General features: G+C 43.9%; 1 protein-coding gene across 24 annotated transcripts in view; it reads right to left on the reverse strand.

The window, feature by feature from the left end:
* The window catches only part of ANK3 (ankyrin 3), a 1,924,186-nt gene that overhangs the window by 1,563,283 nt on the left and 333,463 nt on the right, over positions 1-27,440 (reverse strand). For all 24 annotated transcript variants that reach the window (XM_078642672.1, XM_078642674.1, XM_078642664.1 and 21 more), the window contains exon 3: positions 24,134-24,172. In XM_078642672.1, coding sequence (XP_078498798.1) covers positions 24,134-24,172 — 39 coding nt within the window. The remainder of the gene's footprint in view (positions 1-24,133; positions 24,173-27,440) is intronic.

A 27,440-nucleotide genomic window follows, 5' to 3' on the forward strand; every position in this document is an offset into this window, starting at 1 on the left:
CCCAGTTCAGAACATGGCTATATGCAAATTAGTCTGTTCCTGTCCCAGTGCATGATGGGAACAGGGCGAACCAAACTACCAAGCCAATTCTTACACTGGGAAGGAAACAAGCTTCCGGGGACCGGTTTCTGGCATTTCAGCCGTCGTCGGCCCGGCTTGCTTGAATCCTGATGGTGCAATGAGCAAGGGACTCACATCTGAGTATACCCTTCCACGCTTAGGGTGGACAAAATATTTAACAACAAGGGGTGGTGATGGTCAAGGCAAATGTGCAAAGTATTTGCAACCACGCTCACAGCAACCCAATGATGACACCACAAATAGACTCCACACAAGTTTTATAAAAACAAGTATAAACAAAAAGATGTACGATAAGAACACACAATATAAATCCAACATGTGCGTATTTGTAATGTTTCTCCTGGACGGTTGTTAGGCCAGCCAGCCCTTGTAAGTTCTGGCGATATTAATGAGCATTTCTAAACATTCTACTGTAATCCTAACACCATATTATGCAGATCATAATGCTAGAATCAGGCACTTTTGCAATGTAAAAATAATGCAATGCGTACGCAACAACCAGGCACTTTGAGATCTAAAAAGAATTCAATGAGTAGCACGACAATCAGTTACTTTGCAATGTAAAAATAATGCAATTCTTATTACTACCACCAGGTACGTCATTATACAGATGTAAGGCAATGCGTAATACACTAATTCGGTAGTTTGTTATACAAGAATAATGCAATGCGTCATACGACAATCAGGTCGTTCGTTATGCAGAAACAATGCCATGCGTCATACATTAACTAATCAGGTAGTTTGTTATGCAGGAAAGATGCAATGTGTAATACACTAATCAGGTACTTCGTTATGCAGAAACAATGCCATGCGTCATACACTAATCGGGTAGTTCCTTATGCAGGAAAGATGCAATGCGTAATACACTAATCAGGTACTTTGTTATGCAGAAATGGTGCAATGTGTAATACAACAATCAGGTACTCTGTTTTGCAGAAATGGAGCAATCCGTACTACACTCCAGCTCCGATCACAATGCCTCAGGAGGTATCTCCGCCACTCGTGCTTACAAGGAGGTAGCCTCTGACAACAGTGGCACTCAACACAGGTATGGTATAACACAAAAAGTGCAGCTCCGCGCTCCGGCCCCGGTACTGCCACTCCCTTGGCAATACGGCCCGCGATACGAGCCGAAGCAGAGGCTCGCGCTGCTGAAGTGAGAGAGAGAGGCCAAGAGCGTCTCCCTCAGAGTCCACACCCCACCCCAGTAGTCGACACACATTACCTTGGGGGCGTAAACTCACGCTCCTCACCTTGTCCAGTGGTTTGGGCCTCATATGCAATCTTTGGGACTTGGCAACGGCGGGCTCAGGTCGGCGGCTCAACTCCTCCAGGGCTGCCGGTCTGGGCCACTACTGCTAAGAAGATCTCAGGCTGCCACAGGGCACACACACACAGCGTCGCTGAGACTTCCTTGAGCTTTGGGTGCACGATCACCAGGCACTCCATACGAAGGTCTCAGGCTGCACGAAGATCATGTGCACAGCGTCACTGAGACTCACTTTAACTCTGGGTGCAAGATAACAAGGCAAATCCTCACGAAGGTCTCACAGTGCACAACACACACAGCGTCGATGAGACTCACTTGGATTCCGGATGCACGATAACAAGGCAAATCCTCACGAAGGTCTCACAGTGCACAACGCACACGTAGACATCGTCAATGAGACTCATTTGGATTCCGTTGCACAGGATAACTGGACAATTTTTACAAAGGGGTTCAGGCTGCACAAAGCACAAGCACACTGCGTCGCTGATCCTTGCTTGGACTCCAGGTACCCACGATCACAGGGCACACCTTCCGAGGGTCTCAGGCTGCAACAAGCATGCGCACACAGTGCCTCTGAGACTCTCCTGGAAACTTTGGTGTTCCAGAGTTTCCGCAACAGGTAGCCAGCTCACCTTGGGCCCTTGGAGATAAGTTACTTCAGGGCACATCAAAGTCCTTTCAAGTAGGGGGACACAGCACACAGTAAAGTCCCTTTAGCCTTTCCTTAGTTAAAACAGCAAACTGCAGGCCAGCCCCAGAAACACATAGCAAGGGTCAGTACTCTCCTTTGGTCTATTCAGTTGTTTCCTCCTTGGCAAAGCTCCTCTTCACCACGAAGTAGCTCAAGTCTAGTTCACACTTGTTCAAGCCATTCTCCAAAGTTCAGGGGCTTCAGCTCTCATAGTTATACCCCTCAATGGCTTTGAAGTCTTTGTGTTCAATCCAGTTCTGGCTGCCTCACCTCCTCCCCTGGGTCATGACATTCCCCAGATCCTATCACTTTCAAATCCAGACAGTCAATCCACAGACAGGCAGAGACACAAATAAATGTTAGAGCACAAAAAGTCAGCCACTTCTAAAAGAGTGGCTTCTAATACACAATGCAAAAACCACCTTCATAAAAAGATGTGTTATTACATTGTGAGTTCAGGCCTACCAAACTTCACCTTTACATCTTAAGCCTTTGGGAAGATAGGCTGGAAAACATATTACACAGCCTTCCCATTCTATCCTATGGGCAAGATGGCCTTTCCACAGCGAAAAACTAAATGGAGATTATTTCACTGTCAGGACATGGCACACACCTTAGTACATGTCCTACCTTTCTCATGCACTGCACCCTGCCCAGGGGTTACCCTGGACCTACCATAGGGGTGTCTTATGTGAATAGCAAGGGAAAGGTAAGGTCTGGCCAGTGAGTGCACCTGACAGACCAACATGGCAGTTTAACAAACTGTGCACAGGCACTGCAATGGCAGGTCTGAGTTCCCTTTTTAAGGTTACTTGTGTGGGTGGCACAGTTAGTGCTACAGGCGCACTAGCAGCATTCGCATTACCAGCCCTGGCACACATAGTGATCTTTACTAGGGACTTTACTAGTAAGGCAAACCTACAAATCATGGACAACCAATTACCATTACACTTTACACAGGGAGCACTTACAATTTGACTGTTTAGCAGTGGCAAAGTGTCCAAAGCATCTAAGTTGGCAAGACCATGTCTGAAAAAGGACTAGGGGGGAAAGCAAAAAGTTTAGGGACTTTAGCCAAAAAGGGCCAAGTGCTACAAGCCCTTTACAATTTTGTTCAGAACTTGTCACATTTGCTGTGCATTCAAAGGCAGAGGCCAAATGTTAAGTTATGTCGTTGTGGGAGCTTGGGATTTACTATTCCTTCGGTGGCCTCACAGTGAGAGGATTCATGTGATAATCCTGCTGGGTACTCAGAAAGCCTGCGCCACACAACAACATGTAAATGTCTGTAAATGAACTGATCAAATATTTCAGAATATATCAGAATTAGTAAAGCACGAGTAACACACATTTGTTTTGTCTAATTCTCAAGTGTGGAGGCAACAAATATTTGAATAAAATAAAAACAAATCGCTATTTCCACATATTGTTTGTACGCTGTATAGTATTATCACGAAAACTGTATGCCTGTGCAAATGTAATCGTCCTTTCAACTGAAATTGTGTTGTCTGTAATGGCAGTGCACTATCACACCATGCATAATCAACTCTACATCACTCCACTCTACAACAGTCCACAACACGCTAATGTCGTGTATTTCTATAGGTTCTGAATCGATCCCCCTATTCCTGACCCTATTCTGGTTAAACTACCTAGCTAGTTAACTAACAGTCAGCCCATGAGGCAAGAAAACCCCCATGATGCAGATACCGTTATCTGACGCAGTCACACTACGGCACAGGAACGTGTTATCTGATTAGGTCATAACGCTTGAGATCTAATTAGACAAGCGACATTCCTCCAGCCCCTGATAAGGCATACGACGTTCTCATAACAAATCAAACCTATGACAACCTGGATAATCCGTGCGGCCATTGTTTTGATTTCACAGAGAACTTTAGTAAAGAATGTGCTAACGAGCAAGTCGTATGACATCTTTATTGACGTACCTATGTCCATCCTTACGTCAATCCCGGCACCTTTAAGGTATAAATATTGCCGACCTTGCCCTATGCAAACACACGCGTGGTGACAAGACGGAGCAGCCATACTTGCCGAAGCCGAGAGCAGAAGCAGACCCCGCTGACAGCAGCCCCGCCTTCCTGACGCGCTGAGAGACGCGCTGCTATCTCAAGCCGAGAGACCCAGCACCGGCGCTTCCGGGTAGCCCTCGCAGGCAGCCTGGAATATCGAGAGCAGAGAAAGAGATACCATTCCTCATTCATCCTAAATTCCAGGTACAGAACTGAATAACCCCTCACAGAGAATTCTTTAGTTATTCACTTGGCAAAAACAAACTTAACTTAAACTGTAACTTTCTATTCCCGCCCACGCATTAGACTTAGGTCAGGTACACGGGGTAGGCGTATTTAGAAACACCAGTTGAGTACGTTTAGTCAAATGTATATGTGTATGTAAATATATTTTAATCATTTTAAACATCATATGGCTCAGAAACCATATCAATGTTTTTACAGTATTATTTTATACTATTGCTTCTAATGTATGCACTTTACTTAACTATAAGTATTGCAATAATATCGATCCATTTCTCTTGTACGAGAAAAGAGACTGATCAATAAATAACATCTTTTATTGAACACGCCCGTCTCTTCCTTTTCTCTACATTCTGATGAGACTAAGAATGCACGTACTGACTGAGTAAAATAATTGCCTTGTGCTCACACGACTCTCGAGATTGACTCTTGATTAGGGGAGAGCAAAGTTGTCATGTTCTATGGTTGTCAGAAACTAAATCCCTTCTTGTCTAATCAGGGAAGTTAATCCTTCCTTGAACATTCGAGAAAGTTTCTAGCGAACTCTGAGCTTAGCTGGCAAACCCAAAAATTAAGTCTAGTATCGACAGTAGTAGACCTAGTTAACGTCTGGCCTAGGCCTTTACTGCTGTAGGTACTATTCCAATGCGCAGAGCCTATTGGGAAAATAGGAGCTACACTACATGGCGCCCAACGTGTTTGGAAAGGGCGATAAAACTAACGTAAGACATTTAGAGTAACTCAGTCGTGCTTTCTCACTCAGACCCCTTTTCCCAAATACTCCAAAGACGTCTGGAGTGGGTGAAAGGTTATTATATCCTCCAAAACCTCGCAGGAGGGAACTCCTATGTATGGTTCTTGGTCTAGTCAACGTTGAAGGATAAAACAGTTCCAGAATATTGTGCATCTAATCTCTGTTTCCATAAAGAAACCTGATCTGCAAATAAAAATAATACCATCCTGTCTGTAAAATGGCAGAGAGTGATGATGAAAGAGAGGCAATTAGATTAGCAACTGAAATAGCAGATGCTGATGCTACCATGCAAACAGCAGACCCGGATATAATACTCATCCAGGTCGCCAAAAGGAGATCTATAACCTTAAAACTTATAGAAAATGGACTGACACCTAGAGGTGGCACAGTCATATTCGTAATTGAGGCACACGAATATCGGCAGACAGAGGTATACTATACATGGATACATTTTCCAGCAGCAAATGCTGTAACAAAGTACTTCCACTATTACAAAATAGAGGTTCCACCCGACATTTACACTCCTTTCGAGGAGGTGGAAGTACCACTCAAATTCCAAGAGCATTTGCTCTTATTTGATGGCGCCCTAATACATAACAATCACATTACAAGGCTCGATCCTTTAGGAAGACCAGGAGCAACGTGGCCGGTCTTAGCCGGATACACACCACATCCAGACATCGAAAGAATGCCTGCAGCAGAGCTATTAATACAGCTAAAACAACTACTAAAAATTCATAGACAATTAGTTCAGTATGTAATGCGGACTTCAACAATTCAGCCAGCGATTAAACTTCCACAGCTGACCCCTCACCAGGGGAACACAAATAAAATTACACCACAGAACATCCAATCCTGCCTAGGTAAAGTTCCAGCTAAACGGGAACAAATACCATTCTGGTTGGCACAGAAAATTACCCAAATAGAGGCGGTGTTTCCTGACCCCACCCCGCTGGAAAAACACAGGATTCTGACTATATGTCTCCCAATGGGAATCGCACCACACATTGAGGACTGTGACACTTGGGGTACAGTCTTTGCTTCCATCTACACAAAAACGCACGGTGTTCCGTCCATTTCGGTAATACCAGATGTGCTAAAACAAATTCAAGATGAATACGGTCCAGAACCTGCTTTAACTCTTGGTATGAAATTACTGAAAGACTTCAAGCAGGTTTCGGCTATATTACTAGCCAACATAAAGGGTGAAGCAGCAAACGTGGCGATCCGCCAGAGGTTAAAAGAGACAGATATAGCAGACCAACCAGCTGAAATTGCCAGAATCATAGAAAAATCCTATGAAGAACTAGGCAGAGATAGTCTAGGTGGAATACCAGTAAAACCGCAACTGACTACAAGTCCAGAAAAAATGTTTTTTAATAATAATAATAATTCACCAAAAAAGAACTGGGATGGAAATAAACAATCCAATCCTAAAGAAAAGAAATTCCAGTCCAGAGGAAGGTCTCCTAGGCGAAGAGAGAAATCTCCAAACCCGAGACAAAGGTCACCCCAGAGTGACCCCTCTGGGAATAGATATAACCTTAGAAATAGGGATAATATTAAAAAACCTGATAGATATCAAGACATTGATACACGTCCCTCTCAATCTTTTCAGAATTCCTCGCAGAAATCGGAAAGAAGAGGACGATCAGAAGAGCACGCCAAGTCCAAAGACAAGGAACCTGCTCAACTGAAAAAGAAATCACAATTTCCAAAAAAGAAGGTAGCCAGTATCAAGGTAGTTAACAATGCCGAGAATACTGAGGACACAACTGAAAAACGGAGAGTGGGCTCAGACAATGCTAGACAGCGCAGCAGAGGTGAGCATAGTTCGCAAAGTCCTTATGAATCATCTGGAGACAGTGGACACGAATGAATACCTTCAAGTGGAAACTGCAGATACCAGAGTTAGCAAGCCCCACAAAATATACGAGATAACATTACGTATAGAGGGAGATAAGACTAGGAAAATTAGGGGACTATTTTGGGATAACCTCTCCAAAGGCTATGACATCCTTCTAGCTGAAAAAGACTGGCCACCAGAGTTTGTCAGGGAGTGCCCTCATGGCGAAGAAGTAATTATGCCTGCCTTCTCGAATCAAATACCGATTCATAAAAAATATACACTTGCTAGAAAGTGGGCAGTGGCCTTAGCACCTGCTTTATATAAAAATCATGTAGGATGGGATGAGGATTCTCCTCCTCACAAAGTCCAGTTAAAATCACAACCAACTGCACAAAGGCAGTACCCAATTAAGCAAGAAGCTAAAAAACAAGTAAATGAAATACTAGATCAGCTAGAATACCAGGGGGTGATTGAAACTTGCACCTCACAAATGAACAATCCTTTGTTTCCGGTCGCCAAACCAGACAACTCATATCGTCTAGTTTTGGATTACCGACACCTTAACACATGTTGCAAAACCTTTGCAGTGCAAAACTCACACAGTGCTGCACTAATGAATAACATAGTGCGCAAAAAATACAAAACAACCTTGGACATCTCCAATGGATTCTTTTGTCAAAACATAGCACCAGAGAGCAGATATTTAACAGCTTTCTCAGTAAATGGCACTCAAAAACAATTTTGTCGGTTAGCCCAGGGGTACAAGAACAGCCCGGGGGTATTCTCAGCGAGAGTAACAGAATTACTACAACTATATGATGATGAAGCATTATCTTATGTCGATGACATTTACTTAACAGATGATGACTTGGAGACTCACTTGAAAAGAGTGAACACCATAATACTTGGTTTCGCTGCAGAGGGTTACAAATTCAACTTCAAAAAGTCCAGAATTGCCCATCTGACGGTCCTATTCTTAGGATATGAGTTATCAAGTGAAGGTAAAAGCCTGGCAGACAATTTCCTAGAGAAATGTGCCGTAATCCAAGCTCCTAAAACACTAAAAAACCTACAGTCAATTCTAGGCTTCCTAAATTTCGGAAGAACATATATTGCAAATTACGCAGAAAGGGTCAAACCCCTTTATGATCTAATTAAACCAGACTTTAAAAGATCCAGTTGGACTCAAGCACACACAGAAATTTTGAGATCCTTACAAACAGACATGCTAATTAAAACAAAATTAGAAACCCGTGATAATACACGCAACCTTGTGATCCGAGTCATCCCAGGGAAATGCGGATTCACATACCTGACCTCTAATGAGGGAGAAAAGGTACCAATTGCATTCAAATCACATTTGTACACAAAAGCTGAACAGAGATTCAGCAACAAAGGAAAAATGGTTCAAGCAGTTCAAACCGCAATAGCTAGAGAAAAAGACATAGCTGATGGTAGACATATCACAGTCAGAACAGCTGAATCAGCCTTCGAGGCACTAACAACACCGTGTAATTTACCAACAACAACATTGAATCCGGAATGGATACAATGGGTGAATTCAATCACAACGGACAAAGTATACTACTACTTTGATCCAGAACTAGAAGAATTGAAAAATCTAAAATATGATAAGACGTATCCTCTGCCAATCGACATTCTGCCTCTACGACATTACGCCTGTGTAATCTATACAGACGGACATGCTCAACCATCCGTTTGGGGAGAACAAGCATACAACCCCACATGTGAGATTACAAAAGAAGTGTGGCGCGGAGGTAAACTAAGACCTCTATTAACAAAGACACACTCAGTAGAAACCAATTCAGAACAAGAAACTGAAATATTAGCTTTGAAAATGGCGCTAGATAATGCGGATCGCGAATTCCCGACACTTATAGTGTCAGATTCATATTACTGCGTCAAATCATATAACAGCGATTTGCAGACATGGATTCAGAACGGTTACAAAGATGACACAGATGCACCAATAAAGCAGAGACTGCTCTGGGAACAAGTAGCTCTTTTGAAAAAAGAACTACCAAAGACTCACGTGACTCACTCACTGAGTCATCAACGTGATGGCGTTCACGTTGTAGGGAATTCATTGGCTGAAGCAGCCGCAGCGGCAGCCACTAAACCGGCTCCCGTAGATCGAAAAAAGCGTACATTAAAATACATTGACGGTGAAACATTGCTGGCGGTGAAAACGTCATCAAAAGGCGACTGCTCAGCGTTACCGATCAACTATCCACTCAATTATACATACATAATCGATGCAAACTCCGTCCCTTTTGCTCGAATCCCTGGAGTGGGGGATAGAGTGATTCCAAACATGGACAGGAGAAACTTGTTAATCGCAGACGCACACATGGGCGAGGGTCACAGACACCTTAAATTAAAAGATTCTCTGGAAGAATTACAATCACGGTACTGGTGGCCAGGCATGAGCCTGCACTACACCATGTTTGTAAAAAACTGCCCAAACTGCAACAGAGATCGCAGTGGGGAGAGAAGCAGTTTAATACCTCGTCGTATCAAGGCAGATAATATTACCAGCAAAAAGAATGGCTTGCGATTAACATATACAGGCTAGTTTCCACTTATAATGTAGATCACCAGCACTCGGCTGACGTCCGGACTATTATACAAGATTTGCGAGTCTAAATGGCATATACGCTAAGAGCATGCTACGTTCGACCATTTCTTTCACTCAGGCAAACCAGCCTGGGGGGGAAACATGGCCAAATGAGCACAGCCCAGCGGGAATCTTCTCACTTCCTTCCTGAGGGTATGGGACGGTGTAAAGAAAAAACCAAGGCAGAAAGCAATCTATAATAGAAAGGATATTAGGTTCGGGAGCTGGGTGGGTCAAACATCTAATAAGTGTCCAACGTAGTCTAAATAACTTGCCAAGAAATTCTCTGAAGGGATTCAGTCCGTACGAATTATTATTCGGAACTAGGATGTTGATCTCTGACCTTGATAGTCAGACTTCAGTGGTAATAGAAAAAACCTTTGATGTCAAAGACCGTTTGGCTATTTTGCAGGACTTAAACAAAACAAGAAAAGACCTGAGCAACATACAGTTGAAACAACAGCCAACGACCACTGAAGATTCACCACCTGTCCCAGCAAGACCTGTCTGGATTCCAAAAGTCGGGGATCTAGTCAGGGAGAAGATCGCGGTAAAGAAGGAATTTGGGCCTTCTTACAGAAAAGCAGTTCCTGTCTTGTCTGTCAACGGGACAAGATCAGTTGTACTACCGCCACTTGCTGGAAAAAAGGAGAACCGAGTTGTATCCATCGACCTGGTAAAACCACAACATGTGGCCGATAACAAACAGTAGGCTAAGTGGACTCCCAATAAGTAGCAGAACACCAAGGTTTGCTACCAGTACAGAGGTCCTAACAAAGAGGCTCATCACATTCGAAACGCCTAAAGAAGAACAACAAGGACTATGCAATAATGCAATAGAACTCAGACCTCTGAAAACCCAAATAAAGACATTTAGCAGAGACACACCAATCTACAATGAAGTTCCAAGTGAAAATGCAAGAAACAAAAATCCTGAACCAATTGGAACAATTGACAGAACTGCATCTGGTTACTTCATCAACTTCGATGATTCCTCTGAAGGTTTCAGCGAACAAAAGACACAGCCATCATCAAAATCCTTTAAAGACAAAGCTAAGGAACTTTTGAAACAACTGAAAGAAACATATCTGGTTACTCCATGGATTGAATTTTGGGTGGGTTTTGGTGCATTTATCCTCATACTTTGGCTCATCATGGTATTTACCTTGGGACGCTTCATTGAGGGAAAATATGCTAAAATGGACACAGCAAGTCAGAACATCAACTTGGTCCTCAAACCACACACATCTTCACACGTCGAGAAACGAGAACTTTCTTCAGAACTTTCTTCAGCCAACTTCACAGCAATTCCAATACCTGGTGGGGTAGCCTGGGACAACACTGACTATGAAATTTATGGTCCGGTCGAGATCCTGAAATATCCACACCAAATCAAGATCTCCTTGAGTGATTTTGCAAAACCAAACTCATTTGCTGATGATTGGGACTTTGAAAGTATAAACAATATGATGTCTGACTTAGTAATGTCTGCTAAATTTACAAAACATGATTATTTGCAAGGTTCTACAAATTATGATAGTATGTATTGCTATAACCATTATGGTAACAGTTTTTTGCATAAATCTGCACAACCAAGAAATGTTTTAAATTATAATCAATGGGAACATTGTGCTACACCTCCAAAAGGGAGCTCTAGAACCGTTTATGACAAATATTCATACTTTCAAGGTTTTAACACTAGTAATGCTGAAACATTTTATTACAAATTGTCAAACAAGACAGGGATGAAAACCATGATAACCAACACAAAATTGATTTATTCTGATTCGTTCTTTGAAAAAATGAATACTTTTGGATTTGATTATTGGGACAAAAATGTTGATTTGAAAAGTGTTTGGGGTACAAAAGAATGGCAAGTACAGGGTTTAGAAGCTTTGTTTAGAGCCTGCATGATCCCAGAACAAATGATATTTTTAAATGACACTGTTCAACAAACCACCTGTCTTGGCTTAGCCAAAATCAAAGATTTAAATAACCTGTCTATTCCAAAGCCAACAATGTTTAGCAATAGCTCTGAAACAGATGAAGAAATAGACATATACCATATACTTAACCAAAACAGAACACATCCTGATTGGAAACAATGGTTGATCTGGCCCACAGATACAAATAACTGTCAAGATAGATTCCTGAATAAAACACAGGGTTTCAAAATGACCAGGCCAGACCCTAGATATCCCCAAAGACATCACCCAGGGATAATAACAACCTACAGTGTGGGCAAATTATGCCTTCAATGGCTACAAACTTCCACACTGCCTGAAATTAAGCAACACCTAACTTTACTTACTGATGGTGCTGACTTGCGTGATTTCATACTGGGACCACGCAAACAGCGTCAAAAGCGTTTCATAGCAGCCTCTGTATATGCAGCATACAATGAGGCCTGGAAGGTTACTCAAATTGAAACAGCAGAAAGAATACGGGAAATTGACCGTATTAATTTGGAAAAATCACTTTCTGTAGTGGACAATGGGTTAATGACTCTGTCCTCCAGAATTTTTTCATTGGACAGCATTGTGTCTTCAGCAATCGATATATTATCGCAAGACTTACTGTTATTACAACATGGACAGTCACAATTGCGTTCCATTGTACAGCTTGGCTGGACGTTACAAAATCTTCGTTCAGGCTATGTGCCTTGGCGTTTAATCAACACAACGTCACTATTCCAAATCTTTAACCTTACTGATAGACAAATCGGTATGGCGCAGAAGGGTGCTGATTATACAATCTTGAGCATTGAAAAACTAGAAAGATTACCAATGACAATGTCAGAACGACCTGTCAGTGAATGGATAATCCACGGAATCATAAATATTCCAATCTCAACCTTCAGGTTTCAATACTGCCAAAAATATATACAGGCTGGCATGTACGAGAAATTGGGAAAGGGGTACCTTAAAACAACTTGGAACCTGCCCTATTCACATGCATGTGTCAGTAACAAAGGACAGAAAGTGTTTCTTAGTGGCAACAATTGTGCTATGTCACTAAGCGGCACGCTTCTGTGCAACGGTATTAGTTTGCACGGAGCCTGTGAAGGGAATTCATACAACCTTTCATGTCACCAGCAAGGCGCACCTGCAACTGAAATAGAACCATTCTTTCAAAGACTCTATAATGGGAGTTACATTCTTATTGTAGACCGCAGATGTTGTAGTCTTATGCCCGGGACTCCTTATCTCGTCACTACGACGGCGAAGGTCAAGTGCTGTGGACGATCTTTGTTCCCCAGCTCCTTTCCAGACAGGGAGGCAAGGGCATGGCCCGGTTTGAAAATTACTTCTATTCGAATAGATACTTTAAGCAGAATGAAAACAGTGCTTCTTCAGACGCCTACAAGGCTCACGTCATCTAAAGAAACGTATGATCTACAAGTCGCAAGGACGACTGCAGAGATACATACATTATTATCAACTAATTCCCCCGTACATTTCGCGGAAATCCTGAGCGAAATCTTAAATATTTCTGATACCACTGGGGTCTCAAAGGTATTTAAGACAGTATTTTCGATGGCATTAACACCATTCAAAGCCATACTGGGTATTTTTCCAGATTTCGTCCATTCGATTTTTGGCGGACTTCCCCTGATCCTGGGACTAATTGCAGGAATCCTATTCCTAGTCCTTATTTTCCGTTATGGCAACCCATGTCACAGATCAAACTCTCGCGACAATGGAAGATACGATCCTAGCCATTGGATACCGGGACCGGATATCAAAAATCCTGGGACTCTCCCGGCTTAGAGACCTAAACATGACTTGGTTTCTATCTTTTCGACCAATGTGGCAAAGGTGTGTTTTACCTGTACTAAGGTGTCTGCTATGCGGAGAAGAATGCGTGTTAGACACCTGTCTGACGCTACAATCGGATGCGCCGGTGGATGCAGATACACTGTTGGTTCCTACCAAGGTTCACGCACTGTGCTGCCCTCAAAGGCTGCCAATTCTGATGACGGCATTCCTGGAATCTTCACCACTACGATTGAAGGGTAGTGAAGTTCGAGATGAAAGCAGCATCGAACAGGTACGACCTTCTGTCAGCAATGCAAATCAGAATGTCAATGGAGACAATCATGCGCACGAATGCATGGTTACCCCTATTTCCGACTTAGTGGAACTTTCCCATGAAGCTGTTGACAGTTTTTTCGAAAGCCTGAATGATATGATGTTCTCTCCGGAACAGAAATAGAGACTTTTTGAGTAAACTCGCACACGGCGTTCCCTGAATTCGGCCTTCAACTTTAAAAATAAAGTCACATGAACAATTACAATCCAGTTCACGGACAGCAACTTTTTTCAGCAAGCCCTTAAAAAAATTTTCTATATATTTTTTCCCCGGGACACTGATCTTCTGCTTAAAGTAAGAAACTATTCCTAGAGAACTAAGATTTCTATTTTAGATACTTTATATAGACATTAGCTGCCCGCTGGTATGTTCACAAATATTTTATTATGTGATGAAATGGTCTCGACCTTCCTTTCTGTATAGCTATATTAAGAGCCATTTCATGTGTATTTCTCATATACCAAAAAGCAATAATGCATAACAATGCGTGTTTAATTTTGCATTTAATTCATAGCTTAAGTGCATACAATATATATGACTGCAATTTTTCAGTATATTTGAAAATTTCAAAATGCATTTATGTATTTTGGGGTGGTAAGGTATACACTATACTCTATAGTATGTTGTACTATGTTATACTATGCATAGATTAGTAGATATGACCATAGTTAGCGTGGAGTGGGTGTCGTGTATTTCTATAGGTTCTGAATCGATCCCCCTATTCCTGACCCTATTCTGGTTAAACTACCTAGCTAGTTAACTAACAGTCAGCCCATGAGGCAAGAAAACCCCCATGATGCAGATACCGTTATCTGACGCAGTCACACTACGGCACAGGAACGTGTTATCTGATTAGGTCATAACGCTTGAGATCTAATTAGACAAGCGACATTCCTCCAGCCCCTGATAAGGCATACGACGTTCTCATAACAAATCAAACCTATGACAACCTGGATAATCCGTGCGGCCATTGTTTTGATTTCACAGAGAACTTTAGTAAAGAATGTGCTAACGAGCAAGTCGTATGACATCTTTATTGACGTACCTATGTCCATCCTTACGTCAATCCCGGCACCTTTAAGGTATAAATATTGCCGACCTTGCCCTATGCAAACACACGCGTGGTGACAAGACGGAGCAGCCATACTTGCCGAAGCCGAGAGCAGAAGCAGACCCGGCTGGCAGCAGCCCCGCCTTCCTGACGCGCTGAGAGACGCGCTGCTATCTCAAGCCGAGAGACCCAGCACCGGCGCTTCCGGGTAGCCCTCGCAGGCAGCCTGGAATATCGAGAGCAGAGAAAGAGATACCATTCCTCATTCATCCTAAATTCCAGGTACAGAACTGAATAACCCCTCACAGAGAATTCTTTAGTTATTCACTTGGCAAAAACAAACTTAACTTAAACTGTAACTTTCTATTCCCGCCCACGCATTAGACTTAGGTCAGGTACACGGGGTAGGCGTATTTAGAAACACCAGTTGAGTACGTTTAGTCAAATGTATATGTGTATGTAAATATATTTTAATCATTTTAAACATCATATGGCTCAGAAACCATATCAATGTTTTTACAGTATTATTTTATACTATTGCTTCTAATGTATGCACTTTACTTAACTATAAGTATTGCAATAATATCGATCCATTTCTCTTGTACGAGAAAAGAGACTGATCAATAAATAACATCTTTTATTGAACACGCCCGTCTCTTCCTTTTCTCTACATTCTGATGAGACTAAGAATGCACGTACTGACTGAGTAAAATAATTGCCTTGTGCTCACACGACTCTCGAGATTGACTCTTGATTAGGGGAGAGCAAAGTTGTCATGTTCTATGGTTGTCAGAAACTAAATCCCTTCTTGTCTAATCAGGGAAGTTAATCCTTCCTTGAACATTCGAGAAAGTTTCTAGCGAACTCTGAGCTTAGCTGGCAAACCCAAAAATTAAGTCTAGTATCGACAGTAGTAGACCTAGTTAACGTCTGGCCTAGGCCTTTACTGCTGTAGGTACTATTCCAATGCGCAGAGCCTATTGTGAAAATAGGAGCTACACTACACTAAGACACTCTACTCTACGCTATGCCACTCCAATCTATGCCAGTTTATGCCACTCCAATCTATGCTACTCCTCGCCACTTCACTCTATGACACTTTACTCCATTCTATGCTACGCCAGTTCACTCTGCCCAATGACACTCTTCTCCACGACATTCTACTCTAAGACACTCTACCCTGCAACACTCTCTTCTACAGCAGTCATGCGCCACTCCAATCTATAACACTGTACCACTTAACTACACTCCATGCTTCTCCAATCTATACCACTTTATGCAACTTCACTCCACTCTACGACCTCCACTCCACAACACAATATTCCTCTTCACTATATACCCCTCCACAACACTAAGACACTCTACGACATTCTACTCTAAGACAGTCTACCCAATGACAGTCTATGACACTCTACAACACTCCAATCTATAACACTCTTCGCCAATTTACTCCACGACATACCACTCCAATTTACAGCACTCTGTGTCACTTTACTCAAGTCTCCACCACTCCTCACCACTCTGCAGCACTTTACTCCACTTTGTGCTATGGCACTCTACGACACGACACTCCATGACACTCCACTCTACCACACTCCACTCTACCACACTCCACTCTACCACACTCCGACAACACTCCACACCATTCTGCGCCCCTCTACGACACTCTATGCAACTCTACCCTACATCACTCCACTCTACCACTCCCTTCTATGCGGCAAATCTTTAGTCATACTGAACAGCAGCCATGCTGGTGTATAACGTGACTAAACACATTGGCAAAGCCAATTGCCCTTGAGTAGGCGAGACCCACTGGCTTTGCCAATGCTTTCTCACTCAATGCTGTCTTGCAAACCTGGTGATTAGCAAGCACAGCACATCTCAGTATAATTTTTTAAACATTAATAAATTAGCTTCCTCGCCAATGAGACCAGACTCCCATTCCTTGGATGTAAATGAACTCATCTTTCTGGACAGGAACATGCAGTCCATTTTTCTTTCATCTCCAAGCAAGCGGTGACAGTAAAGTTACATAAGAAAGTTTGCACGTCGTGCTGCTGACACGTCTCTGCTACCAAACTATTCTATAATTTAACGAATCAAGTCGACTGTCAGCTGTGCAATTTCGTTTCAAATCTTCAGAGTCATGTTTTGACTTTAAAAGCTGCCTTCCTTTCCCGCATTTGATCTTTGCTTGGGTTGTTTCAGCGTCTATCTTATAAACCCCTGACTGAAAGATACAGGACTGTCGCTCACCCAAGCCAGAAAAACTGCCTAGTGAAAATCTAGACAACAGTATTTCTGTATATCTGTTGGTGAAAATATGTTTCTGATCATTAATAAGGGCACCCATTTCTCTGCATGTCCTTTTGTCCCTGTTTTTTTAATGTTGCCGCTGTAAGAAGACTTTGATCGTATATTTCTCCACTGTATCAATGGACTCCTAATGCGTGCACTAGTTACAACAAACAGGCAAACATATGACAAGCAAATGAATAGTTCAGGTAATCAGTCAATCAGTTTAAGTCTACGAGGTCATAATCATTTAGGCACACAAATACAGCTCTCACAACGTTGATGTAACCAAATCAAACTTGTATAATACCCCATATTGTACTCTAGAAGGATACTCGAAGTCTGCGAGAAACTCCATGGCCAAGCAGAGGAGCAGTGCCAACAGCAAAGTTCCTTTATTAAGCCAGAGAAGCTTAAGGTTACTTGTAACATCCATTTTATACATGGTAGGAGGGCACTTTACGTCTTATATTATATGAGTAGACCATCACCCAACACATTTTAAGCCCATGGTCTGTTGCACCTTCTATTCAAAGGGACCCTCTTGGTGCAACATAAGATATAATACATGTTGTATGCACTTTGTGAAAATACCTGCAATAATAGGTAGCTGATACATGTAAATTCTTGCAAGCATATACTCTAGTAAACAGTAAGTAAGTTTGCAACAAAGCTATTTTTGTTCTTTAGAATGTGTGGGCAATAGGAAGACAGAACCCTTCTCCCCTTGTATTGAAGTCCCAAGTTGTAATAAATAAACATTTTCATTACCATCATAAGATTTTTCTCGGAGGTTAACACATATAATAAACATAACAGGCCAGACATACTGCAAAGAACTGGATTATTAGTTCAGGGGGAGAGAAGCCACCTCAAATAATCATCACAATCTTTGTCAGGGAGAACCACTAAAGTCACTAATTAAACCTGTGCTTAACCATCTGGTAGTCTGGCACAAAGCAGCCAGGCTTAACTTAGATGAAAAATCCCAAAGACAATTTAGAAAGATAGAGTACATATTTTAATAAATAAAAGGACACCAAAATGACAAAACATTAAATGAGTAGAACAAGAGATATGAATTTTGAAAGTGAGAATTAAAAAACAGCAGCAAAAAGTGCAAAGTGCCAACTACGGTTATCTGGTCATGCTAGACTGTGTCAAAGTCGAAAGTTAAGGCTTATCACAAGGGGGCACCAGTTGGGTACAGGGACCAGGTTCATCCCAATGGAAAGTTTACCTTCTGATATCAGAACATTTATGGAGAAAAAGTGGTCTTCGATGAGTCATCAGCAGAGCAACCAGCAAGTGGAATCCAAAGCAGGGCTCGACGATGGCAGGCTAATGACCAGCGTGGGTCTGGTGTGGTCGAAGATGGAGGTTGTCAGCATCTATTGAGTGCTGCTCAGTGAGGAGTATGGTAATGCTGTCGTGCGGACACTAGTCTGTGTCTAATCTGATAAAGCAGTTGTTTGGGTTCTGCTTGGCATCGAATCAGTGAACAAGTCCACGAAAGTTGTCGGCATCAATGCTCAGCATTGAATCTGGTGAAACTTGCCGTTAGGAAGGTAGGAGTACACTCTGACCGCACAAGGATCCAGGATCTTGAGGATAGTGCTTGGGGGCAGTGGCGGCCACCATAAAATTAAAGTGGGGGGCAGGGGACGAATGGGCAGGGGGGACAAGGGAAATCATTTAAAAAACATGTACCTTCCCTTTTGCTGCCTCCGACAATCACCTCGGGGCTCTCCCAGCAGTCTCTGGGAAAGCAGGCTCCCCACACAATCCAGAGGTTGCTCTCTTGCTATGAGAGCAGCATCAGGATTGGTCCGAGTCCCCTGGTCTGCTGCTCAGACAGTCCCTGGGAGCCTGCGGCTTTTCTCCTATTCAGCTGTGAACATAAATAAATGGCGAGGAGAGGAAGAACAGAAGTAACAAACATTCATGCTACCATACATTGGGAGTCTCGTAGGTCACCAACAGGGAGGGCTCTCCACAATGACCAAGGGTGGTACCATAACTACTCGGTGGTCAAATCGCCAGGTTTATACAGGATCGATGAGTGCTCACCATCTAGCGATTTATGCGCAGCTGATGCAGTCCCTAAGTTGTCTATCTCAGCTGAAGCTGTGTCGTCCTCCCCCATGTCCGTGTCCCCCTTATCTCTTAGCCCCTCACCGTGCTCTCTCAGAACTTCCAGCAAGCTAGCCGAGCTTTCAAGATCTCTTTCCGCATGTCCATCAGTGAGCACCCTACATTCCTCCACCACTGCCCACTCCAAAAGGTCTGACCTCTGCTTGACGACAGCCGGGAGGGGAATGGGGGTGTTGGTTTGGCCCAGTGTATTGCTATATATACGGCATCACGCCGACAGGAGGCCCAGTTGGGAAAATGTATATGTGTTTTTTCCCCTTCTTAGGAAGTGGCAACATCCCTAGCAAAAAATGACGCACTGAGAATTCCACAGCTACTCTGGTCACCCTATGTAACTCCCCGAGTACATCATTCCAGAATGTGTGGAGTTGTGTGCAGGTCCATGCTACATGGCAAAGATCTGCAGGTGCTGTATCGCGTCTAGTGCAACCCGCTGATCTCGCGGGGTACACATGATGTTACGGAGACGGTGTCAGATAGGATGGGTAAAGAAAATAGAATGCACCAGCGTAAAGCAGGCCTTGATAGCCGTCCATTTGATTATTTAAATTGTACTTACCTGTTCTATTCAGGAAGCTGCTTTTTACAGTGTTTACTGGCTCTGGCTGGTGGGCATTATGAGGTCGCAACTCAACTGCAATAAACGATTGCAGCACATTATCCATGTAGTTTTATTACTTGTCACAACAAGACTGTAAGAAGTCACTATGGTGGAGTGGCTGTGCCATTATCCTATTACAGGTAACTAGAGATGTCACAAATAGACTGCAATAAGTTATTACAGTTGAATGGCTATGTAATGTTATTACTACATAGGACTAGTACTGTTGCAACAAGACTCTAGTGTGTAACAATAGACACAGATTTTTATAAAGGGATAGTAGTCTCCTATTTATTCCATGTTTATATTGGCCTCTGCATTTCATGGCTTTTAATCTACTGCCTCTTCACCCCAAGGTGAAATGTTGGCTGCGTCTACTGTGCGAATGTCCACTGCTTTTTCCTAACACTACAAAATGTACATTGCAAACAATTGTGATTCCCGCTAAGTGATTCACATTTAAGAAACGAATATATATTAATAATTTATGGACAACATAAAAAACATCTGTTTATGAACATGCCCAATGCACAACATATGACAGCTCTAAATAAATAAATATGTATTGTACAAAAAGCACATAACAGTATTCAGTTCGCATTGGTGATAACACGGTGCAAAGCAAGCACTGGGTCTTTATCACTACTATTATATGTACTCATCCTCCAAGTTTACATTGACACTCCTGCTGATCGGACAATGTTTGTTCTGAAAGATGTCGCTGAAACAAAGTTTATTTTGACTTTTTCAGCAGGAGGATGTGGCTTAACGGCTAGAGCGGTCGCCCTCGAAGCTGGGGAACCATGTTCTAGTTTCTGCAGGGATGCTCAACATCCTGTGACCCTGGGGGAAACACTAAGGGGCTGACTACAATGTAGGGCGGATCGCCACCGCCCTCATGGCAGTGGCAATCTGCCCTACATTTCCCTCCGCCTACCACCCATTTCCCCACCGCCATATTAGTATGGCGGGGGGACCCTGACGGACAGAAAGACCATCTGCCGGTTTTCCGCCAGTAGACCAGGCGGAAAAGGGGCTAGATATGGTGGTTAGACACCGCCATCCATATTATCATGGGTGCAGGAAGCAGTCTTTCTGTGGCGGAGAAATTCGGATTTTGCTGATGGGGCCCGTTGCAGGACCCCAGGTCATTGGGGGTGGTGGGGGTGTACATGGGGGGTACCTATGGTACCCCCTACATTGTCATGGACAAGGTGGCAGGCACCGCGCGGTGCTGTCCCCTTGTGCATTCCCAGCACTGTGGCAGGCGGTGCGGTGAGCACCGCCCGCCACAATGCTGGGAATAGAGGATGCCACCGCCATGGAGGTGGTGGCATCCTAATTGCTGGTGTGGGACTGCCGCACCACTGGCGGCCTGTCCCAGCACCGCTAGGGTGGCGGGCGGACGCAAGTCCGCCCCCCATCCTAATCGGCCCCTTAATCTCTCATTGCCTTAATGTGCCCATCTGTAACGACGCAACAGGTGCTCATGCAAAGCGCTGAATACCTAAGCGGGTCGATTTCGCGCTATATAAAATAAAACAATATATACACACACACACACACACGTGTGTGTTGGAGATTGCATAAGTATTTTTTCTTTGTAGTCACTCGCATTTAAACATTTAACAGGTGGTCTGACATCAGTGGTAGAATGTCATATGAGAAAGGATTAACTGTCTAGTTAACGGCATTGTTAATAATAAATACCTCCCTTAATGTTCCTTTGCGGGCGGCAGTAACACTCAGTAATTACCGTATCTTTCCCCATCAACCTAATTTGATAAATATTAAATGCTTAAAAACAACAATTTCGGAAACATGTGCCTAACGAGGCGGCATTGCAGTTCAAGCAATGGACTCATGTTAGGGTAATGAAAATATACATCTCCCAATACAGCAATGGAGAAAAGAAGATACAATCGAAATATAATTCAGTTTTGCTTAGAGATTAATTTGCACAGCACAGGTGTTCCCCCAGTCAAATATTGTGATCTGCTTAAGTATAATTTTATATGCTATACCTTTGCTTGATGTACCTTACCTACATGTTATTTAAAATACTTGTGACTATAATTTTTAACAAATCTTTGATGTAAAAATATAAGTACGGGGTTTTAACGACAGCTCAATCAATGTGACTCCATTTGGAAAGGAGTCACAAAGGTAATTCACAGATTATCACGAATATAGACATGAAAATAGGGAGCAGTGCCACCTTCCATACCCAAGTCTGTTGCCAATCACTAAGCAAGCACTGGCAAAGCCAATAGGTTTCCACTACGCAAGAGCTATTGCCTTTGCCAATGTGTTTTAGCCATGTTGGTGGTGCAGATGAGAGTGGGTGGAGTGTTGTAGAGTGGAATGGCGAAGAGTGGAGTAGAGTGTTGTAGAGTGACAGAGAGTGTCGTGTTTTGGAGTGGCATAGTGTGGAGTCACATAGAGTGGCATACATGCGAGTGTCATGGAATAGAGTGGACTGGTCTACACCGCATTGGTGTAAAGTGATGCAGAGTAGAGTGGTGTACAGTACAGAGGCATTCAGTGCAGTGGCATTAAATTCAGCTGCGTACAATGCAGCGTCGTCGAATGCAGTGGCGTAGATTAGTGTGTTGCATAGAAGAGTCAAGTGGTGCAGAGTGAAGTGGCGCAGAGCAGTGTAAAGTAGAGCGGTGCAGAGTGGAGTGGTGTGGAGTTGAGTGATGCAGAGGGCCGTGGCGCAGATTAGAGTCGAGTGGCATTGAGTGAGGTGGCGAAGAGTGCAGAGTAGAGCCGAGGGTGTAGAGTGCAGTGGCATGGAGTGATGCATAGTATAGTATAGTACCGTAGAGAGGAGTAGTGCAGCGAAGAGTGGTGTAGAGTTCAATGGCAGAGAGTGCAGTGTTGTAGAGTAAAGTGTCAGAGTGCAGTGCTGTATGGTGAAGCAGAGTGGTAAAAAGAGCAAGCGGCGCAGAGTATAGTACAGTGGTGTAGGGTGCAGTTGCGTAGAGTGCATTGGTGTATAGTGGAGTTGTTAAGAGCAGAGTGGCGTAGAATGCTGTAGGATAGAGTGGAGTGGAGTAGAGTGGCGTAGAGTTGCGTAGAGTAGATTATTTCAGAGTAGAGGGAAGTGGCGTAGAGTAGAGTGGTTCAGGGTAGAGTGCAGTTGAATAGAGAGGCATAGAGTGTAATGGCATAGAGTAAAGTGGTGTAGCATGCAGTGGTGCAGAGTAGATGAGAGTAGCATGCAGTGGATTGACGTAGAGTGCAGGGGCATAGAGTTGAGTGTTAAAGAGTAAAGGGCATTGGTGTAGTGTATTGGCATAGAGTGCAGTAATGCAGAGTGGTGTACAGTGGAGTTGTGCAGAGTAGATTGATGTGGCTTAGACTGAAGTGGTGTAGAGTGCAGTGGCAAAGAGTGTAGTTGTGTGGAGTACCGTGCTGAGGAATGCTTTGGCATAGAGCAGACTAATACAGAGTAGGGAGGCGTTCAGTGTAGTAGAGTGCAGTGGTGCTGAGTGCAGTGGAGTGGTGTAAAGTGAAATTGTGCAGAGTAGAGTGCAGTGGTGCAGAGTGGAGTATCCATGGTTTGGTAGCACACTGCCATTACAAATACCACATTTTTAATTGAAATGACCATTATATTTGTACGTACAGTTTTACTAATAAAACTATAAAGTGCACAAATGAAAATGTGTGGAAATTGCACTACCTAGTGGAATGATTTATTTTGATCATCTTAAATTATTTCTTTCCAACACACTTCAGACATAACAAAAAATGTGCTTAATTTCTGTTTCTAATTCCAATATATTCCTAAATATTTACCCAGTTCATTTAAATGTTGTTGTGCTAGGAAAAATACTATTTTCTACCCCCAGTATACAGCAAGATTGTCACATAAATCCTCTTGCTTTGAAGTCAGACAAAGAAAAGTAAACAAGCGCCCTCGGAAGACAGCGCCTGCCATTGGGCCTCAGTCTTTCAATGGCAAGCAAATGTGATAAGAACAAGACTTACAGACCTGTTTACAGAAAGGGAGAACTTGGAATAATTCTGTAAATAAGGTTTGGGCAAGCAAAGGTACGAAATCAAGCTGGAAAGCCTAAAACAAAGCCAGCAAATGGAAAGCAAGAAAACCACAAAGTAAATACCAAGCAACAAGCAGATTGCATTCCTAGATCAACTTTCTGAATGTCCCCAAGATGTCTTTAGCAGACCAGACAGCTGAGACGGAGAACTTTCTCCAAACAAGGATATGAGGAACACTTCAACCACACAGAATGTGATTAAAACACATTTTTACTCCATTAATAAGGAGTGCACTTCGATTTCTTTAAACAAAATCACAATAATAAAGAAGGCTGTCCATATATTGATGAAAATAAAAAAAGGGGCTTACCTTTGTTGAACTTCTAGGCGAATGAACTCTGCTGTAGACCTAGAAAGCAAGGCAAAATGTAAATGGTTATACATGACATAATAAGCAATGCACTCAACATTTTTTTAAAGGACACTGCTGTTTTGATACCAGCTCATCTATAATAGGTAAAATATTTTCTAGCGCTACCTAATAAAAAAAAAAAGCAAACCGGCAAAAAAATTGTAATTAATGTTCCACAAAAGAGATTAGCAATGCATGAAAGGTCTTCTAAAACATACAGCGTGAAAGGATGACGGTACAAATTTAAATGCCTCTATATAGCACAAGTGATCCTTTGAACAAACTTTCACATGTAACTCATTTCTCAAAAAAAAGGTTGTCGTTGCACAGATCTTTCAGTGTAGAGTCAATCTTTTTTTTTTTTTTTTTAAATATATTTTTATTGCGAAAGCATAAAGTAGGCACAAGGTACATGGTCATCAAGACCCCTTATACGTAAGGGATGATAACATGCTGTTGCAAGGACAATACACAGCCAAGTACGGCCCACATCCCGGAGGCTGGGCGGCGTAGGAGCAAAGCACGTAATGAGGAAAGGAAAATTGCATTTGTGCTCTAAGGATACGAAACTATTAGTACATTCGCTATTTTTCTTATTCTGAGTTCTCATTTTATGTAACATTTTAACAATAACTAAATCCCCCAAAAACAAAGGCATCAATAGTACAGAGTCGAAGGAAGTAGGCCATATATGTGGGGCCCAGTTAAGGCATAGACATTATAATGTAGTACGGACCTATGGGGATCACAGCTATGTACAAGCATACATATCAAGGAATACCAGCGTGGCTATGGAGGGTCTTTACACTGGATCCAAGCTCCCCACATCTGCCCCCTCCCCAGCACAGTCAGACTCCGGGTCAGTGGGAGTAAATAACTCAGCGCTGGTGGCATCCGAATCATCCTCTGCCAGCCCCTCCATGCACAACACTCTCCAGGCAAGCAGATCATCCTGCAGCTTCCCATCCTTGCGAGTGCGTTGCATGTGCGTCTCCTCAGCTAAGGCCCACTCTCTCGCATCCCTCAACCAAAGGGAAAGGTCGGGTGCCCTCTGACCCATCCAAGTGATAGCCACGCGCCTCCTCGCCAGAACCAACAAGAGTTGCAAGAATTTATAAGACAGCTTCTTCTTCCTGGGCTTGGGTACCAGCGCCAGAAGGCAATGGATCGGGTCCAAAAGAAGCCCGATTTGCGTGGCCCGGGCAATATGGGCCACCGCTTTCCGCCAAAAGTCCTGAACCAGAGGGCATTCCCATGCCAAGTGCAGGAAACCTGCCCTCTGCGCTCCACACCGCGGGCAAGTGTGTCGTCTATCCGCCGATATGCGATGCAGGGAGACCGGGGTCATATAGGTTCGATGGACAAAGTTAAAATGTATAAGTTTAAAACGCGCATTGCAGGAGACCTTGTGGGTCAAAAGCCCAATCCGCTTCCGTTCGTCAGGCTCCAGTGCCACCCCTAAGTCCGTCTCCCAAGCCGCCCAAGCCGGCGCCATCGGGGGGTTGAGTCTCGGCGCATGGCCGAGTAGAGAAGGGAGATCAATCGTTTGCCTCTTCCACAGGATAAGATGATGTCGAGAGTATGTGTGAGTGGAGGTGCCTCTGGATATTGGGGCCATGTTGCCCTGGCCACGTCTTTGAGGCTTCTGTAGTGGAGGTATTGCCCCCCTCCCAGCTCAGAGGACTCCATGGCACGTTCAAAGGACAGGAAGGATTCGTCCGGATAGAGGTCCGCTAGCGTCTCACATCCGCCAGAGCGCCACTTCCGGTAGGACATATTCTCTTCCAACCGGAGTATCGGGGCCAAGATCCATATTGGGAGCTCCCTATGAAACGGCGCCAGTCTCAATACGCTCTCGACAAACCTCTGCCAGATTCCGGCTGTGTGGCGCACCACATATGGTAGAGTGTCATCGGCGCCGCGGCCCTGCATCAAGGCCTCTCTTAGGACCCTTTCATTCGCCGTACCAGCCAGCAGTGCCAGTTCCCAATTCTCCTCTTCCGCAAACCATCGTGCGGCTGGGAGGAGCTGCGCTGCATAATAATATAGGTCAAATCTCGGGGCCTCGAGGCCTCCTTCCTCCCAACACCGCGTTACCGTGCGTAAAGCTACCCTGCTACGCCCACCCGCCCAAAGTAGAGAGGTGAGGAGCGAGTCCAACGTGCGAAACACTCGGGGAGGTAACGGGCATAGGGTATTCTGTAAGACATATAGGACCCTAGGGAGCATCACCATTTTGGCGATCGCCAACCGTCCCATGAGAGAAAGAGGAAGTGTATTCCAAAAGGTGACAGATTTGTTGAGGGCTTTGAGTACCCTGTCTACATTATGCGTTAGTAGGGCCTCATCAGACGTGGCCACCTGAATGCCAAGATATCGGAATACCTCCCGCTCACAACGGAGGCCCAGATAGGGCCCATCCCCGCCCGGGTCCGGGACACAGCCCGTCAGCGGGAAGACCAGGGATTTGTTAAGATTAATACGCAACCCAGAGGCAGCACCAAATCGGTCCAGGATCCGCATCAAGACGGGGAGGGCCTCAGAGGGGGAGGTAAGATAGAAGAGCACATCATCTGCATATAAGGAGACCACATTAGTAGTGTCACCCACACCTATCCCCCAGCGCTTTAGTTCAGCGCGGGCGGAAACGGCAAGGGGCTCAATCGCTAGAGCGAAGAGGAGGGGGGAGAGAGGACAACCCTGCCGGGTGCCTCTCCCCAAGGACCACTCCTCCGAACGGGCCGATCCCAACCGCACCCTGGCCCGTGGCGCTCCATAGAGCACCCGGATCCAACCGCGAAATTCAGGTCCGAACCCCGTCCTCTGGAGAACCTGCATCAAATATCCCCAATGCACCGTGTCAAAGGCTTTAGCTAAATCGATCGACACCAATACATGAGGACCCTCTCTTCCCCGTACCTCATGTAGGACATGATTCAGGCGGCGCAAATTCATCGCCGTGTTACGACCCGGGATAAATCCGTACTGGTCGGAGTGTATCAGCCGAGTCATGAGCGGGGCAAGGCGAGTGGCCAACAGCTTAGTGAGGATTTTTGCATCCGTATTAATGAAGGTGATAGGGCGGTACGCCGCGGGATCAGTACTATCACCGCCTGGCTTCAAAATCACAAAAAACACAGTTGATGGACAGAATGTAGAACAATGTCATACATTCACCCCAGTACAAGGATCTAGGCCTAAATCCATCGTTTTTGGAACTCCACACCACCCTGGGTTAGACACTGGCTATATGCAAATCAGCTCT

Source organism: Lissotriton helveticus, chromosome 5_1, assembly GCF_964261635.1.
Source record: "Lissotriton helveticus chromosome 5_1, aLisHel1.1, whole genome shotgun sequence".
NCBI lineage: Eukaryota > Metazoa > Chordata > Amphibia > Caudata > Salamandridae > Lissotriton > Lissotriton helveticus.